General features: G+C 48.7%; 1 protein-coding gene across 5 annotated transcripts; it reads left to right on the forward strand.

The window, feature by feature from the left end:
* Window positions 1-3,185: 3,185 nt before the first annotated feature.
* LOC135827745 (CUB and sushi domain-containing protein 3-like) lies at window positions 3,186-17,922 on the forward strand. Of its 5 annotated transcripts, none has more exons than XR_010555540.1 (11): window positions 3,186-3,513; window positions 5,785-9,718; window positions 10,365-10,517; window positions 11,119-11,272; window positions 13,068-13,201; window positions 13,556-13,729; window positions 14,172-14,307; window positions 14,974-15,140; window positions 15,386-15,460; window positions 16,062-16,262; window positions 17,015-17,922. XR_010555540.1 is itself a non-coding variant. In XM_065340200.1 (11 exons), the coding sequence occupies exons 1-5, from the start codon at window positions 3,432-3,434 to the stop codon at window positions 13,093-13,095; spliced, it is 594 nt and encodes a 197-aa protein (XP_065196272.1). In that variant the 5' UTR covers window positions 3,197-3,431; the 3' UTR covers window positions 13,096-13,201; window positions 13,556-13,729; window positions 14,158-14,307; window positions 14,974-15,140; window positions 15,386-15,460; window positions 16,062-16,262; window positions 17,015-17,922. The 5 variants fall into 5 exon arrangements, 3 of the variants coding, with proteins under 3 accessions (XP_065196272.1, XP_065196270.1, XP_065196271.1); XM_065340200.1 differs by having other exon boundaries at window positions 3,197-3,513; window positions 9,545-9,718; window positions 11,116-11,272; window positions 14,158-14,307; XM_065340198.1 differs by lacking the exon at window positions 3,186-3,513 and having other exon boundaries at window positions 8,712-9,718; window positions 11,116-11,272; window positions 14,158-14,307.
* The last annotated feature ends 10 nt before the right edge of the window (window positions 17,923-17,932 follow it).

Here is a 17,932-nt window from a genome sequence, read left to right on the forward strand (position 1 = left end):
AGAGAATCTGTGCCGGGGCTGGTGCTGGCTATAACCATGGCAACTGTACATTGTCATAGTTACAATCAGAGCTATCCAATCTTCTGGAGAGCACATTCAGGATCATCTACCAGCGGCTGTAGCTCGGACACCAACCTGCTGTTATACCCATACTCTGAAGAGAAGCGGAGCACACTAAGCTTGCTACACTGGCGAACAGCCTGTACGAACTGGGCTAGTACACGTCGTTCCTCCGATCTAGGACCATACGTGAAGGAATACCCTTGGACATACAGTACACCCAGGTTCCTGTTAGAATGGAGAATTTCCAGAATGGACGTGAGCGGCACATCAGCACCGCGCTCACTGCATAACCAGGAAAGTAAAACAATCCGCAACTTCCTACATGAACTCAGCGCTCGGCAGACCAAAGCAAAGCCGTCAATGCCGACTTCATTGTGATCTAAATACACTTTCTCCAGGCTGGACGATGCGGACAAAATGGCTGATGAAAAGACATTACCATCGGTACAGTGATTCGCAGACAAAAAGAGCACACGTACATGTGTGTAGTGTGCCAAGCCATTAAGAATGCAGCGCATAGCAGTGCTGGTTAAGCTACAATAACCAAGGCACACTTCCTGCACGTCCAAACAAAAATGGGTTGTGAGGAAATGAGCAATGGCAGTGCAATCTAACAGGCTGAGGCTCAACTGACTAAATTTCAGAGAAAAGACCTGAGAGAAGAATGAACAATGGCCATTACAAGATGACGTACCTTGATACTGGCAGTGCTCTAGATAAGCTACTAACAAATCAGCTAGGCAACGGCGTTCTTCCTGGTCAACCGCAGGAGGCCGTATAGAAGCAGTAGTAGCAGCCGGGGCAGCTCCAGGTGACGATGGTGTCGATATCTCCGATGTTGCGCTTGTCATCGCATGCTGCTCACAATGCGATGCGGTTGCGGGATCCACTTTACGTACAGCCGACAGGAACACCTCTGCACTCGCCTCCGCTGCCTCGTTCTTCCATACGCTTACAAGAGTACCCAGGTACAAGTCGTCCGTCAACTCCCTGCCTCGTGGCAGAGCATTGTCGACACGCTGACGACCACGTCCTTGCCCGGCGGTGCCAACCAGCAGCTGATCGGCGAGCTCTTTCATCTTTTCAACTGACAGCGCCGATTTCAGCACCGCATGGATACGGTCCACGTCGTTGCTTTGCTTCGTTGGCTGAGAACGGCTCACAATGTCGTCGAGCAGGCGTGTATCAGTCTGGCTGCATGCACGTTGTGTACGGTCGCCGTCGCAGATTATCCGCCACAGATGCTCCATGATGGCGACTGCGGGCTTTGGCGGTGTGAGCGCGATCAGGAAACGCCAGAACATGGTCATGTGACCGCTGTAATGGCCGACTCTCCTCACCAGCCACGCAGCGTCGTTCTCGTCGTTCAGCATCTCGCTAGACACGTACCAGGCTGCCAAGAACTCCTGAATGGACAAGTGAGCAAATCGATATTGCCGGTCTTCTGTTGAGCTGGTGCTCTTGTAAGCCATCAGCAATCCTAATTCAATTGCTGGCGCGCTTAGTTGTGCCGAAATGACATCCTCCTCGTTGAACACCATCTTTTGCTGAGCTAGCATAGAGAGTGCAAAAGCAGATAGCTCCTTCAACACTTCAACCTCGTCCGTCTTGATGGTGGAAAGCGTCTTGTAGCGTTTGCCCGCACGTCGTTCCATGACACGGCGGACAAGCAACTCGTACAGTCCTGTACTGGATTCCGGCAATTTACTACCGTCTCTGTCGTCCATGAACAATTCACAAGCCAGCGCAGCAAACAGAGGTGTACTCATTAGCGACATTGTGCCCTCTTGTGAGCGGAGCTGCTCCAGCATAGCCTCGCCTTTCACACCGCCCACCACTTTCTTCACGTACGTTTCAACGTTGTCTGGTGAGAATCCAACCACCTCCACTTGCTGTTGATACTCTCCACACTGCGACAGGGTATGAGCATCAGTACATGGTCGAGACGTCACCACCACATGCATATCACCACTACGCCTTCTCAACAGTAGATCACGCATGTATTCACTGCAGTTCTCCAACTTGCACTCATCCAGCCCGTCTAGCACAATGCAAAGACGGGACTGGTTGCTGCGAAAGAACCGGGACATCTCCAGCAGCTCATCTGTCTCCACATCCAGACTGGAGAATCGACGTGCCAGCAAGTCGCACAAGCTCGTAGCAGCTTGCACCTCGGCACGCCGTAATTCCACTGCCAATACCAGATCAAACTTTCCACGCCACAGCTCACCTTTAGACCAGAGGTATTCCAGCATGATCAGAAAGATCGTGGATTTGCCACAGCCAGCGCTACCAAAAGCTAGTACATTCTTCTTGTTCTCCTCCACTGGTTTCTTGGCACGCGGCTCCAGTAAACCAGAATCAGCTACCTCATGGTCACAGCCCGGGCGTGGCGCGGCCCCCTGATTGCAAGACCGCTCGGTGGTAGCGGAGAAAATATCTTCCAGTTCAATGCCACGCTCGGCCGTAGCGACCCTTTGCGGCTGAGCCTCGGAGAACAATTTCAACTGGCGTGCTCGTTCAGAAGCAGACGAAAAGGACGATGACTCGTTACTGAAAAGTTTGGAAAGTTCGTCCTTTGTCAGCAACGTCAAGTTGACAAAAATGTCTTTCAATGGGATTTTGGCATCGCTGGCAAGGCCACCGCTAATCTGAATACCAGCCTTCTCAACTGCCTTAGCCAGCAAATCACGGGCAGTTCGGACAGAAGCTGGCAACTTCTGCTCGTCGGACGCCATGGGTCACGGGCAGGTTTGCGTCCAAGTTGCGAGGAGCACCAGGCAACAACGTCGTGCAAGGAGACGCTACAAGTATTTTTACTTTGCCTGCATGACAGATGATTGTACGAATCCTGGGTGGTCAGTGTGCGAGGAGGTGGTGACGGTACGTGTTTAGCTCGGCTGTGGCTCAATGTAGCTGAACCATCGGACCTTATTTGTCAGCTTGGATCACGTGATCCATCCAGCTGCCGCGTGCGGCAAACAGCACAAATAGCGCCAACTCTGGCCTGCGAGCGTTTGCTGCGACTAGCGCGCTAGCGCTCGTGACCTGCACAAATGCGCAAGCCAGAATGCTTTGACTTTGATGGCTTTCAGCTTCTGTTTTTTGAAAAGTAGCGCGCTCAGACCAGCTCGCTCACTCTTTTCCTCTTCCATTTTTTTAGGGCAATTGTTTTGTTTGATAGACGAAGCTTAGTTAGGGTCTCTTTGGGTTTGCAACCCGTACCCTCCTGGAAAAAATCATAGTTGCTAGACTGCGACACTTCAGACCAGGTACTATTAGAGCCGCTAATGGACGACGAGCTATTTTCCGCTATCCGGAGCTCAAGCATTTGAGCCGCTAAATGGACGAGACTCCTGGGGTAAAGGATGCAGAGAATGAGGAGAAAACACTCGTATGGAGCAGGGAGTAGGTATTGTACTACTTCCTGGTATGGAGCACTGAGAAGCGGTAAGTCTTAGGGCAATTCTTAGCCAGTAATTACTTTCTCGCCATAATTATGTTCTCGTTTTTCGTGTCTTCTGTAATGCCAGTACACTAGCAGTACGTCTACACTGTAGGCGAGAGTCCATAAGCCAGGGTGTGCAGCTCTCCATCTATGCAGCATAAACAAATTAATGAAAAATTTCCTTTGCCTAAGGGCTGAGTTCCACTGCCGCTCCGCCGCACATCATCCACGGCATGAACCGTCATCATTACGAGCTGGTCCAGCGAGGCCGCGGCTCATCACCAGCTTTCGCTTCGCTGCTTGATACAAAAAATGCAAGCCGCGGTCACGGCTTGCATTGTTTCCCGCACTTAATTGTTTTATTCGGGGGAATTTTAATTCGTTGCACAGGCCAGAACACGAGGATTTTTTTGGATTTCACGCGCAGGCAGGCTAAAGTTCATGTACCGTAAAGTCGCGGATAAAAGCCGGGCTTATAAGCACATAAGCCGCTTTCTGCATCAGGCTTTAATGCAAGCCAGGCTTGTATGCAAACCATGCTTATATGCATCACTGATATTTTTGCCAGGCTTGTATGCACATAGAAGCCAGGCTTCTACGCGCGACATGCGTAGATCTACCACTGACTACCGGTATGACGGCAGTTTTACTATGCACCGTACATAGCGCATGCACTCTTGACCTACCCGATTCGCGCTTGCATAGAAGCCAGGCTTCTACGCGCGACAGGCTTATATGCATTTGACCCGTTTGATTTTCAGGCTTCTATCCACGATGTGCTTGTATGCAAACCCGGCTTTTATCCGCGACTTTACGGTATACCCAGCTAGGCTGTATGGTAACAGTACAGCACAGTGAGTACAAAGTCATGTAATACTATGTGAGTACATCCATACCATAGAGTGAGGTGAGGTCTGCAGTAAGTGCATGTGAACATCAGCCGATGTGGGTCTAGACCCAGGATTGTCATGCAGACACGACAAGATTAGAGAATGTAGTGGGTGATCCGAGCCCAGTCGATCCAGGTCTGCCTTGCGTCGGCGACCCTCCGGAACTGATCTCCGCGTTCCATTTTCCAGGAGAACAGTAGCTTCAGTTGGGGATGGTGGTCGTCCCACAAGCAGCGACAGCATCACCACTCCTAGAGAAAACACAACCAGTTTCTCGTCGTATGCTGTTCCTACTTGTAGGCTCTCTGGCGGCATAAAATAAGGCGTACCGGGGCACCGGGTCAAAGCCGTGACGTCCGCACCTTGACTACCATGAAGAGTGCGGGCCAAACCAACATCAGCTATCTTGGCTCGCCCTGCCGTGACCAAGATGTTACGTGGTTTCAAATCGCGGTGCAAAATGTTCTTGCCGTGTAGAATGCGCAAGCCTTCTGCCACGTCGACTAAATACTGAAGGCTTTGAGCGAATGGCTCTCTTGGCTCAACTCCAATTCGATCAAATAGCGAGCCGGCCATCAGTTCTACCACTATACAGTACACGGAGATTGATTGGGAGCAATGCCGATCCCGAGGAGTCGCACAATTCTTTCATGTTGCAGTCGGCGCATGACTAGGCACTCAGTGCAGAATCGCTGCAAAAGAGCTGTACGCCCGACATTGCCCTGTTGGAGTAGAATACTATGTAAGACCTTCACAGCAACAGGGAGACCCTCCAACTCACTTGTATAAACCGTGGCATCCGAACCACGGCATATCTCGGGTTTGTTCAGGTCAACTTGGACGAATCCAAGCCAAATGGAGTCTGGGACACCAAGTCTCTCTTGGAGCTGGGTCTCAAAGTTGAACCTTGCCATTGCACTAATATAATAGTGTAACACACAATCGTCTTGCTCTCGCAACTGAGTGTTTGATTGTGTCTGCGAGTGTTCAGCACCTTGTTATGGCGTTAGACGTACACTGCATTGAGTGTGTGTGTGTGTGTGTGTGTGTGTGTGTGTGTGTGTGTGTGTGTGTGTGTGTGTGTGTGTGTGTGTGTGTGTGTGTGTGTGTGTGTGTGTGTGTGTGTGTGTGTGTGTAGTCTGTAGACTACAGTACAGACTTGTAGTGTAGTCCAGTTCCGCACTGGGTACCGTATGCATTCCCGTTCTCACCTCCCTGTTTGCAGTCTAGTAGTAGTAGTACAAATACAATGACATGTCATGGACCTTCAAGTACAGACATGAAGAGCTCTCTCTCTCTCTCTCTCTCTCTCTCTCTCTCTCTCTCTCTCTCTCTCTCTCTCTCTCTCTCTCTCTCTCTCTCTCTCTCTCGCCTCAACACTAGGTGGTGAACTTTTTGATCGCAATCGGCCACCACTGCACCAGTACCACAAACGGCGCAGCCGCATGCCGAAAACGCCCCGTTCGTAAACATTTCGGAAAGCGATCCTCCAGTACCCAGTGCAGTACTAGTAGCGCATAAAAATGAAGCTGACATGGATCATGGACAGCTAGCCTGCCTGGCTAGCTGGGCGGCCGACCACAAACTGACTGGCGAGTGGCGAGTAGGCAGATAATATTATGCCTTTATCACTCTCTTAGTATTGACTCCCATTGCTTTTCGATACCTAAGAAGTCAAATATTCCTGCATATTTCATTCCTTAGGGCTATATTGACTGCTTATATTTGACTGCTTAGGGGTTGCGCAGTTGAACTGTGCCTAGTGCAGCATTGTCACTGCATGAGTAGGTGGTGGTGCAACAGTTGTTCAATCATAAAACCGGGATTCATGAGGTTGTCGTTCTGGAATTTGAAATACGGACTGTTTGTCGTGATAAATCTAATATTGACTTCGTACTTGGTCAGTATAGGAAATAAAAATCTCGTAAAAGACCTCGGCTTCGCCTCGGGCTTTTACTCGGCTTTTATTTCCTATATTGACCTCGTACTCAGTCAATATTAGATACGTATTCTGTTGACGTCATCAAACAAGACAAACCAACAATACAAGGAACGTAACCATGGAAACTGTTGGTTGCTCCCTAGACTGAATATCGTGCTATCCACTGAGTCTGTCAGTGTCAGTGACTCGGCTTGACACTAGACGCCAGTTGACGGCTTGACGACTGTCATCCAGGGCACACGCCATACCCATTGAGCCTTCGACCGGCAAACGTGCAAGAAAGCACCAGTCCCTGTTCAATGCACAGTGTTTCGTGGAATTTATCTCTCATCAGTTGAGCTTGAGAAATACTGCGCTTGAAGAGCACCACTTTCATCGTGCTCTCCAGGCCATAACATCAAGCATTCAGAGCATGCATGGAGACAGAAACGTTAGTCGAGGTACTCCCCGTAATGGGATGATGCCAATAACGTCTTGAGCTGGACCCTCCACTTTTGCTGGGACCAGAGAAACATCGAAGTATGTAAACGCTCGGAGCAGAATAGCGAATTGCTGGCAAGCTAACACAAGTCCAGAGCATGCACTGAGGAAGTAACGTTAGTTGAGGTATTCCCCGTAATGCAACAGGCGTGGGAGTGCGAACTGCTAGCACATAATCCATTCACTGGCGGATGCGACAGAGTTCCATATAGCTGGACTGGAGTGTAATACAGTCTGAAGGGCAGGGCACTCTCATAAAAGTATTGATCCTGCCAGCGGATCAACAAGGACCAATCCTCCGGGCGGACGGGAATTCGGCAGAATGCACTTTTAACATTGAGCTTAGCAAGATACACCGGGGCGAGCACAATTGTGGAGGAAATTGTTTGGGAACGCATGTTCCGCAAGTTGCATGCTCGAAAGTCGAAAACAGCAATGACATGCTAGAGACATTGTACAGGATCTTGGAAGGCGCATGACCATGTGACTCGCGCATGCGTGCAGGTCGGGCCAGCTCGCTGGGCTGCCTGCTAACTTGCGTTAGCATGCTAACGCTCATTATGGTTTAGATCGCATTATTGTAATGGTCGCGGTTTGATTTCAAAAGACCATAGAAAGTGCGGATGGCAACCAACAGGCTCAAGGCTGTGTTGGGACTTCGTGTGCGCGACCTGAGTCAATTGTTCACTCACCATGACTAGGCATCGCATTGAGCATCGTTTGACCACTACTATATGTCACTGTTCTTAGTCGCACCGGGGGCGCATGCCCGTTTTCAGGAGACTTATCAAAACACATAAGCCCTGTGCCCTGAAGGTTAGGCCTATTGTTAGTCTGAATAGTCCTGGCTACTATCCCGCTAAGTTCATTGACTTTCTACTGAACCTGTATGTACGTGAGGAAAGTACTGTTCTGGCCTGAGCTACGGATTTCATCAACTTGGTAGAAGGTTTGTCTGTGCGGGACGATCATTTATTTTTGAGTATAGATGTGACCAGCCTTAACACCAACATCCCCAACGAGCTCGGTCACGTGGCATTGTCGTGGTATATCACACACAGGTATACAAGGTGGATGCCCCGGCCCTTCGTACACGGTTAACAACAGCATTGACTTCCTTGATGTCAGTCATTCGGAAGACTAACGAGTTCGTGTATGATAACGATTTGTTTCCGCAGATCCAAGGGACTGCTATGGGTTCGCCTGCAGCAGTGGTCTATGCCGACATTGTTATGCTGTATTTGGAGAATCGGTACATTTTGCCGATCTTAGAGGGGGAGGGGTTAGAGGTTCAGGTTTATAGACGCTTTATCAGTGACATTTTTGTTTCATTGCATGGTTGCGAAGGTCAAGTTCAGCGCGCTTTAGACAGGATTAATAAGTGTTCGGCCCTCGAGTTTGCGCATGAACTGGCACATGATGACATTGATTTCCTGGACACCACAGTTTCCCGTAGTAAGAGATACATGGCGGTGAAGCCTCATTTCAAGGTCACCAATCGTTTCCTGTATCTGCTTGCCGGTAGTGACCACCCACGTAGTATGGGTAAAGGTGTGATCACTGGGGAGTTGATCCGTATCCGTCGGTCTTCGACCCTTGACCACCACTACGAAGCTGCTGCCGAGCAGCCGAAGCAGGCTTTCCGGGCCCGTGTATACAAGAGCTCCATCTTTCATCTTTCAGACCGTACACCAGGCATGCAAGGCCGGGCCGCCCCACTTTTTTGGCCGTTTTTTGTTCTTGTTTTTTTAGCACACTGCAACAAAGCGCGATGATCGCAGCTCAGCTCAAACGTGGCAAATAATGAAGAATCCTTGTCCCCGATCCCCGATCCCGTCCCCGATCCCCATCCCCGATCCCCGTGGTTTGTTACAGAATAAAAGAGTCTTGCACCAAATGCCCGGAAATGCTTGCAATTGGCTTCAGTTTTTGACATTTTTACCGCGGAGGGCCCCCGGACCCCCTTGCATGGCCGCCCCACCTCCAAAGTCGGTGCGACGGGCCTGGCATGGATGCGCAGGGAAGGTATGTTGGTCAGATTGGCATGGGTTTGGGTTATTTGAACTTATTTCTGTAGTTGTATACAGTGTTCCTCATTGTATTTACCTGGGCCCGGCCTGCTGTCCTTCGCCCGTTGGTCTTGAGGTCCAGGTGTAATATCCCTACCATACAGTCCGGTGGCCAGCGCGGCCCGGCAAATTGTTGTTACAAGGTGGAACATCGGCAAGAGATTGCTTGCTCGTTTGCCTCATGCTCAGTGTCCTCAGGGAGTTGGTATTTTGCTTCTGTTTGGATTTTGCAGTGTCTATGGTGTCCGTAATTGAGTTTTTGTTCTGTGTCTTTTTCTGTGGTGTGTGGTCATTGTTCACACATCTTTATTTGACTTGCTTCCTGGTGTGGTGTATCCTTTTGTTTTATCATTGGTGCTGGTCTGGCTGTAGAGTTCTAGCATCCGTAGCTGCCTCAGGGGTGCCACTTTTCCCATCAGCGTCGACTAGTCCGTAGGAAAGGACCAACCAAACTGCATCCAACCATTGGTCTTGCCGAAAAGAAATTATGGCCATTGCATTCTTCTTACGGCAAAAACTTTAACTTGTTTGCTGGCTAAAGCTGAGTCTGGCAATTACATGTTAAAACTAGCAATGTGCTGTCTGAACAATAAAAAAATTCAGACAGCACATTGCTGCCCTGCCCTGCCCTGCCCTGCCCTGGCCCCTGTAGGTAAGAACTGCACAGCACTGACAGCGCCTTTCAACGGCAAGGTGACCGGAACAGGTGTCACGCCCGGCACTGGTCTCTTCTTCGCCTGCAATGTACCCTACGTACTCCAGGGCAGCGTCGTGCGCTACTGCGACGTCTCCGGAACGTGGAGCAGCGTTCCTGCTACATGCTCAAGTAAGCGGTGCCAATGCTATTGTCATGTGTTCCTAATACTTCCTAATACCTCCTATCATGTTATCATGTTATCATGCCATCATGCTATCAGGCTGGCAGGCCAAGTATTGTGTTGAATACCGTAAAGTCGCGGATAAAAGCCGGGTTTGCATACAAGCACATCACGGATAGAAGCCTGAAAATCAAACGGGTCAAATGCATATAAGCCTGCCGCGCGTAGAAGCCTGGCTTCTATGCAAGCGCGGATCGGGTAGGTCAAGAGTGTATGCGCTATGTACAGTGCATAGTAAAACTGCCGCCATACCGGTAGTCAGTGGTAGATCTACGCGTGTCGCGGGTAGAAGCCTGGCTTCTATCATGTCTATGCAAGCCCGGATCGGCCGATGTGCATACAAGCCTGGCAAAAATATCAGTGGTGCATATAAGCCTGGTTTGCATACAAGCCTGGTTTGCATTGAAGCCTGATGCAGAAACCGGCTCATGTGCTTATAAGCCCGGCTTTTATCCGCGACTTTACGGTATCTATTTGAATGATATTAAATTGCTACTGCTGTGCAAAGATAAACGAAGCATGCTCTTGTAGCAGCGTATCATTAACAATTGTCCCTTGACGGATGTGTTCATTTTCTTTCTCTTTTATCTTCAGTCCCTGATATTCCCTGCAAGTACCACGAGTTCAAGTGCGGTGGCAGTGGTGGTTGCATCTCAACCACCAAGGTCTGCGACGGTGTGTGGTATGACTGCCCGGATGGCTCCGACGAGAGCAACCACACTAGCACACGCGGCACTGCAGCACCAGGTAAGACGAGCGTGTAGAGGGTGAAATAGTTCTGTGACTCCTGCATCGCGGCTGAATGTGCATGCATGTGTCACACACTGTTGACAGGCATGCAGCCCCACTGCATGGCTTGCATGTGTATGAGTGTAGCTAGGTGTTCTGGATGCAATGGATGGTATTCACACCTCAGCCTGCCAGGCTACAGCCTATGGAGTGTGACATGGGCTGTGTGCTCAGCTGCAAGGTGATTTACAGCTGTGAAAGGTGCTAATGCAGCACCAGTGAAGTGTCAGTTGGTCTGCTACGTATGACACCTTTTTCCCCACCAAATCTTTACCAGCTGATGGCATAAAAACTGCTGTCGGTCTCTGGAGAGCTCATTGCAACTCCCTCAGTCTTCAATGATTTCCTTTCCATCTTGGTACCAAAAGACATGCTTCCTCCCTTACTGAACTCGTAAGTGGCCTTTGCTCAGCTGTTAGATGCTGGATGAATATCTTTGAAAGACAATTATTTGTGTTCTATTTCATTTGCTTTCTTGCTTGCTTTCTTGTGTGTGTGTGTGTGTGTGCGCGCGCGTGCGTGCGTGCGTGTGTGTGTGTGTGACTGTCTGACCCAGCAGACTCCACCAAATGGCTACATCCAGGGAGCCAGCATGACCAGCTATGGCAGCCAGATTGCGTTTGGCTGCTACTAGCTATACTTTCTCCAGGGACCTGCCACCCACACCTGCCAGCTGAGTGGCAAGTGGGATGGTGTACCACCCGTCTGCACATGTAAGTAACGTTACTCTCATTGATCTGCACCGCCTGTATTGTATAACTGTGTTTACTGCGTTCCTAGTTTAAATTCGTTTTTAAAAACATCTCTTTAATTCTTGCCTTATCTGTCATGGCCGCGCTTCGGCGGGTTTGTGACTAGGCTTAGATCAGTCTAGTGGCTACCCAGGTAGACGACCAATATAGTCGCCATCCAAGTTGCTAGCTCACACCTGTTTTCCGGCTCACACAAGGTAGTCGAAGGTTGAAGGGGAGCGATCAAAGATGCCTTTATTAGTTGGAAGAAGGCGGCTTTTATGTGATTTTGGTTATAGTATAATTGTGATATAATAATTAGTAGGAAATATTAGTATAGCTTCGGGGAGCTCGCTCACCCACATTACATGAAAGAGTTACAACTATGAGTGATGTCCGAGGTTATTCGTACGGCGATCGTGCGACGGAGCCTGGAGTACGCTGTCGGATGTTGCCGCAGCTAGAGCGCGCCGCCTTCGTACGGTGTCTTGATTGGGTCACCCTTCATCTTCTGCCCCGTAGGCTCTTCCCTCTCATTACCCCGTAGGGCGCTGCACGGTCAAGCCGCGACCTCTCCCAAAAAGGGATAACGGAGTCCGCAGTGCGCGAAACACTTGCAGGACCCTTTACGTCGTACGACGCGAGAAGAGGTGCCATGCTTGCTCGACTAACAAAGGTATCAGCTCCCTTGCAGGACTAAGCAGGGTCCCCTCAAGCTCAACAGTGTAGTGAGTACAATGCTGACGACTTGTACTGAAGGTGTTGCCGACGTACGACAACACTTGCGACTCTAAGCCACGAGTTGTAAGCCATGATTGCTCAACTAACGAAAGTGCCAAATCCTTCGTAGGACTAATCATGGTTCTTACAGAACTCTAGGATATTTCGGAGCCCAGCTTTTGGCTGCTGAACTCAATGCATGGTCGCTTTCACGACGAGTCTGATCCGGGTCATGACATATCCATTATGACCATGCTTAAAGACGCAGCGTCTTTTCAGAAGTATTTTGATCTTCTTTTCAGCAAACGGCCTCATTAATCTGCATCGCTTGTATTGTATACCTGTGTTTACTGCTTACTGCTTACTGCTGCTTTATTGTTCGAAGTATCAGTTTAGTTTAGTTTAAATATCTCTTATTATTATTTTTCTCACCCCACACCCCTCTACTCTGTTATCGGCCCTCTTAAAAGAGTTGTGTTCATCACTGTTGAGGCTTCCGATGGAAAATAAAAGAATACTACTACTACTACTGATGTTCTTTGCTGTGACTTCTGTGATCTACACTGGGACCATGTACGTGACTGTACTGCAATGTACAGTGCATTTCAAAACTATAGACGCGTAGGGTTTTTGAAATATTTCAAATTTGGCTGGAACTTTTTGAGAATAGTTTTCGGAATATTGCTCAGGATCGCTCCACAATTACTCTCATATAGTTTCTAAAGGATTGGATAACAGACGCCCAATTTGGAAAAATTTATGCACAAAGTGATCACAGATTTTATGTGGTATAGATGCTGGCATAACGGTTTTTGCCTAGGTACGCGTCTATAGTTTTGAAATGGACTGTAGTCAGTGCTGCTCGCGCACTGTGTGCATTTGTTGTGCTGACCCTAACCTTGACCCTAACCTTTTTTTGTGCGTACATGCAAGAAATGTTTATTTGGCATGTTCTTTTTTAAAAGTGTTGTTTCTTCGCCTGCTGAGTATAGGTAAAGATGTGATACTCTACATTTCCGTTGTTACTGATTTTTTTTGTTGACTTTTGTGTGCACAGTGGTCTCACTTGCAAGAGTGGCTTCTAGCCATATTATCGTGATGGTACCTGCCTGGCCTCTTCCAAGTTCTGCAATGGCATTTTCTTTGAGTGTCCCGACAAGACAGACGAATATCAATGCGGCACGACTGGACGTAAGTTGAAGCATGTGATCAAATCGGCATGTATCACAATGAATGCATATTGTGGAGTAAGGACATTACAAGGCCACTGCTTCTCCAGGACACTGGTTTACTTCTTCTTGGATTTCCTTACGTTGTGCTCGCAAAGTACACACAATGGCAGATGTTAATTGTTGGCATTGGTTTCCTGATGGTGTGTGCCTGTGTGTGTGTGTGTGTGTGTGTGTGTGTGTGTGTGTGTGTGTGTGTGTGTGTGTGTGTGTGCCTGTGTGTGTGTGCCTGTGTGTGTGTGCCTGTGCGTGTACGTGCCTGTGTGTACCTGTGTGTACGTGCCTGTGTGTGTGTACGTGCCTGTGACGTGTACAGCCGGTGTGTGCACACCGCTAGCTAAACCGACCAACAGCTACTCCCAGGGCACAAACTATTCTGCTGGAGGCAGCGTCGTCTTCGGCTGAAATTCCGGATACAACCTGCAGGGAAGCATTGTGCGCATCTGCCAGATTGACGGTTCCTGGAGTGGGGCAGCTGCCTTCTGTAATCGTAAGTTGATTTCAAGAGAGCCAATATATCCCTCTTGTGTAGAGAAGCTTCAGGCTTGTAGGAAGGCAGATTCTGGTGGCGTTGATCTTTCCTATTTACAGAGCATGTAATAGTCTGGGTGTTACCTGCCACTTTTCATCATCACAAATGATGATCGTGCTAATCACAGGACCCAGGACCAGTCGGGCATCTCAGCCTGAGTCCTTAGGATATATGTTATACTTGTAGGTGTATGGTTAGGGTGTTTCACCGGGTACCAGAACACTGAGTTGTTGGCATAAGCCGGTAACTTTTGTCGAGCCTGTTTTAGGCTACCACCTCCTCCAAATATACTAATATCTCTTGACTGTACGAAAGATGTGCCGAGCAGACACTTTCTTCATCTCTTGACTGCTTTGTGTGTTGTGTGTATGGGTACGTGTATCCAGCCATTCAACTGCAGTGCCAGTCTGGCTACCTGCCCTGCCTGCGTTCCAGTGGCTGTATCCTGCCATCACAGCGCTGCGACGGTGTTTGGTACGACTGTGCTGATGGCTCTGATGCACAGTACTGCCCAGGCAAGGTCACACCAGCTCCAGGTAAGCACCAGCAGCAGCACTGATAGTAGTACCATGACTTCTATTACAAGCAAAATGTAGAGCTACTGTTGACCGCTATTCACTGCTGTATCCATTTTATTACTTTGCATGGCCATGTTGAGGCAGTCTTCGCATCAATTTCCTTTAAACAATGCGTGTACTACAATGTACTCAAAACCAACGTCTGTGCCACGCACACAAACGCAAACGTTTTAGGGGTGAAACGAGTATATCGAATACTCGAGCGCTCGCTCGAAAATTCAAATGGAGTGAGTACTCGTTTCGCAAAATACTCCAAGTATCTTATGCACCGTGTACTGTATGCTTGTACATCAAGCACTTCTGTTACTCTGACCAGTACTGATAACCCATGCAAGCGTGAAATTATTACTTGTCCCTACTTACCAACAAAAGACAGTAGTTCAGACTATTTCCTGCACTAGGCTGCATGCAAGGCTACATGTGTATCAGGTGTAGTACGTTCAGTGTTACGAGAGTGTGTACAGTACATTGTTTTATGTTGTCAGTAAAATACTCGTACTCGCTCAAATACTCGCTCGTTTTTTCAAAGAGTACTCAAGTCCTCAATTTTGGCACTCGTTTCACCCCTAGGCCAAACATGCATGCACTGAATGCCTCTGCTCTGTGCACTCTGTGCTTGTGCAGGTCAAACCGACTGCCGGGCCCTGTCACCACCGGCACTGGGCTCAATGACCGTGAACGGCTTGATGTTCAGCAACACGACCACGTTTGTGTGCACATCTTCCTATGTCCTTTTGGGCGTGCTTGTGAAATCAACGGTCAGTGGAGCAGTGTGCAGCCAACTTGCGTCCGTAAGTACATGTACCAATGCTCGACTGGCTTGTATTATGCATTCCCGTTCATCCCACCGCTCATACTGTCAAATGCTGCCTCTTCTCATTCACAATGGCATGGGTCACAGTAGATAGGCCTGGTGCAGGTATTGCCAGTTCCTTGCTTGCTGCAGTACAGTATGACATATTAACTTAGCTGGTAAGCAGTGCATGTGTGCATGGCAAGTGTTAATTTTGTCCATTGCTTCCCAACCCATGTGTAGTGACGACTGCTGCTCTGAGTGCGGCCAGTGACGAGCTAGTCAAGGACTCCGTCTCAGAACGCATGACACAAACATGTAAGCCTAGTATTGCAGCATATTTAAGAGTTTTGCCAGAACAATTTCCTTGTGGCAATTTCTCCTAATGCTGACTGCTGAAAATGTTGTGTCCTTCACAACTAGTCTCTTTGTTCTAAGAAGTCTGCCTCTTTCATCGATTCGTGTTTACCTAGCTGCGTTAGGCTATTAGTAGCCTATTACCTGTTGTGCAATGGGGCTGGCCTAAAAGCTGCTCGCTCAACAGCGGTGTTGCATGGTATAGAGAGAGACGGCAAGCCGCCTCGGCATATTGCGGATAGAGCTTTTAGTAGAAGGGAAAAGGACATATGGATACGAGTTATGAGTAACTGTCCACCACTGTAACTAGATACCACAGTTAAAAAAAAGTCTCGCACCTGACTTGGTCACGTTGTGCCTGAAGGTCACTAAGACCCGGCCATATACGGTGGAGCCGTCGCAGTTCCATCTACTGTCGACGAAACATGCCCGGTATTGGCTATTCCGGTACATGACAGCCCATGCCTGTAGCACTAAGCCTGTGTTCACTTTTGCCAAAGGGATCCACCTTACTCGGCCTTATTTAAATAAGATACTCTGTCACGCTCTCAACTGTTATCAGGTTAGCTCCCGCTCCATGCCCATTGTTGGAGCGACAGTCCTGGAGTCCAGAGTTGCAAGTGAGATGGTGATACGGCAAGCAGACGGTGGCAAAGGACGGCTTAAAAGCTCTACATCTGGCAAGTGGCCGGCATACCACACCAATGGACATCGGACCAGTACACGTAGAGTAGCATCTCTACGTGACAGGGTATGAGCGCAAGTGAGTTCTTATGCTCTGCTAATGTGCATTGATTCTGTGACTATAGTTGGTGTACAGATCTCATCACATGTGCCTTAGGTGGGATTTGCTATTGTCACTGTAAAATTCAGCCCTAACAAACAGTGTGATGGATGAATTTGACTCCAGGTATCTGCTTTTGGGAGTGCCATGTATGCATGTCTGGCGTGCTGCTGCTATAATGTTGTGGCACTAGCATTTTGGTGCGATGGACTGTTCTTGTAACGGTGTACCTACCCACTTGCTATTGCCGGATGCCGTGTTTTGTCAGTTGTGCCTGTTTGAAGGTGCCAGGCCAGCGTGCGTTGGTGCGTTCCCGTTAAGTTGCCAGGGCACCATATTTGTAACGGCGTTCCCGTTTTGCTGTTGTGGGGCTGTGTTTGTATCGGTGTGTTCCCGTTGAAGTTGACGGGGCACCACGTTAGTGGATTGTGCCTGTTTGAAGTTGCCAGGCCAATCCTGTAACGCACACCCGTTTGCTGATAATTGGGGACATGTTTGTCCATTTGGCTCGAGATTCACATGGCTGCGCCAGTTGCCTTGTGCGGATTAGACTGTTATCTGGCACTAGTCTTGATCTGTTATATTCAGATTCAGATCAGCTATTGTTCCTATACGAGAAAATCTGTGGGAGCACATTCAATTCATTTGCAGATTTGCGTGCTTCTCCTGCAACGGGCGTTTACATGGTACATGGTGTGTGGGCGTATGTGTGGTGTGTTCCTGCTGTACAGGCCAGTATTGCCAAGCACTGGGGACCTTTGGCAATCTGAAGAATGTTTTGTCCGAGAATCGATCCTTGGATCTGTGGCGTTGCAGTTGTGGTGCTCCCGACCCTCTTGCGCGATGGCCGCGGAGACTTGGCGAAAAGGTTCGAGACATACGGCATCTCAATATCTTCCACCACAATCAGTACATCAGCACCACCATCGAGCGTAGCGACATCAGCAATAGAAGACGCACATGATATCATTCCCCCTTAGCGAAGACCTGGGAATACCTGAGAAGATGTTAGCCTCGACTTTACTGGAAAAGTCGTCGGTGACAACGGCACTCCATATTTTATCTGCATGCAGATAGGTCTCTCAACAAGTGTACCCAACAAGTGTACCCAAAGTTTTCAAGCTAATACACAAGCAAATTCACTAGGGTCCGAGTATATTTTCCTACACCTCTCCCAGTTTGTTGTTGTTATTTCTGCATTCAAATTGTTTGTGTACCTGTACATTTATTACAGTAGAGCCACGCATCCACGACTGTTGTTTCCAAGGGGTCAGGCTCGTCAGTTATACAAGACCTTTCAGCAATCTGGCCTTAGGCTTAGTTCCTTGACTTCTTGTACCACTTTCTTAGATGCACATCCCACTGGATAGTGAGCAATACGTGTGTAGCAGAATCTGTATTCCAGAAAAGCAGAGACTCGTCGAGTCTATTGACACTGCGTTTCTTTTTAAAACGTTATTGGCTGTGGTGTTCCTAGAGGTATACACGTACATTCCTGGGTCACGGTCTGTGACGCCCGACTGTATTCGTGGTGCATCAACAATTTTTAATTTTGTGCACTCGTGAACCTGCCTGAGGCTGTGAGGCTGCAGAGTGTTGCCTGTGTTTTGCTTAAGAAAAACCATCAGGTCTCCCCAGATTTTCTAGTC

The sequence above is a fragment of the Sycon ciliatum genome, chromosome 11 (assembly GCF_964019385.1).
Source record: "Sycon ciliatum chromosome 11, ocSycCili1.1, whole genome shotgun sequence".
Classification (NCBI taxonomy): domain Eukaryota; kingdom Metazoa; phylum Porifera; class Calcarea; order Leucosolenida; family Sycettidae; genus Sycon; species Sycon ciliatum.

Coding starts and splice junctions, on each gene's coding strand:
- LOC135827745 (XM_065340198.1), top strand. CDS start 9,451: ATGTTAAAACTAGCAATGTGCTGTCTGAACAATAAAAAAATTCAGACA. Junction 9,719..10,364: donor CGTTCCTGCTACATGCTCAA/GTAAGCGGTGCC, acceptor TTTTATCTTCAG/TCCCTGATATTCCCTGCAAG. Junction 11,273..13,067: donor TGTACCACCCGTCTGCACAT/GTAAGTAACGTT, acceptor TTGTGTGCACAG/TGGTCTCACTTGCAAGAGTG.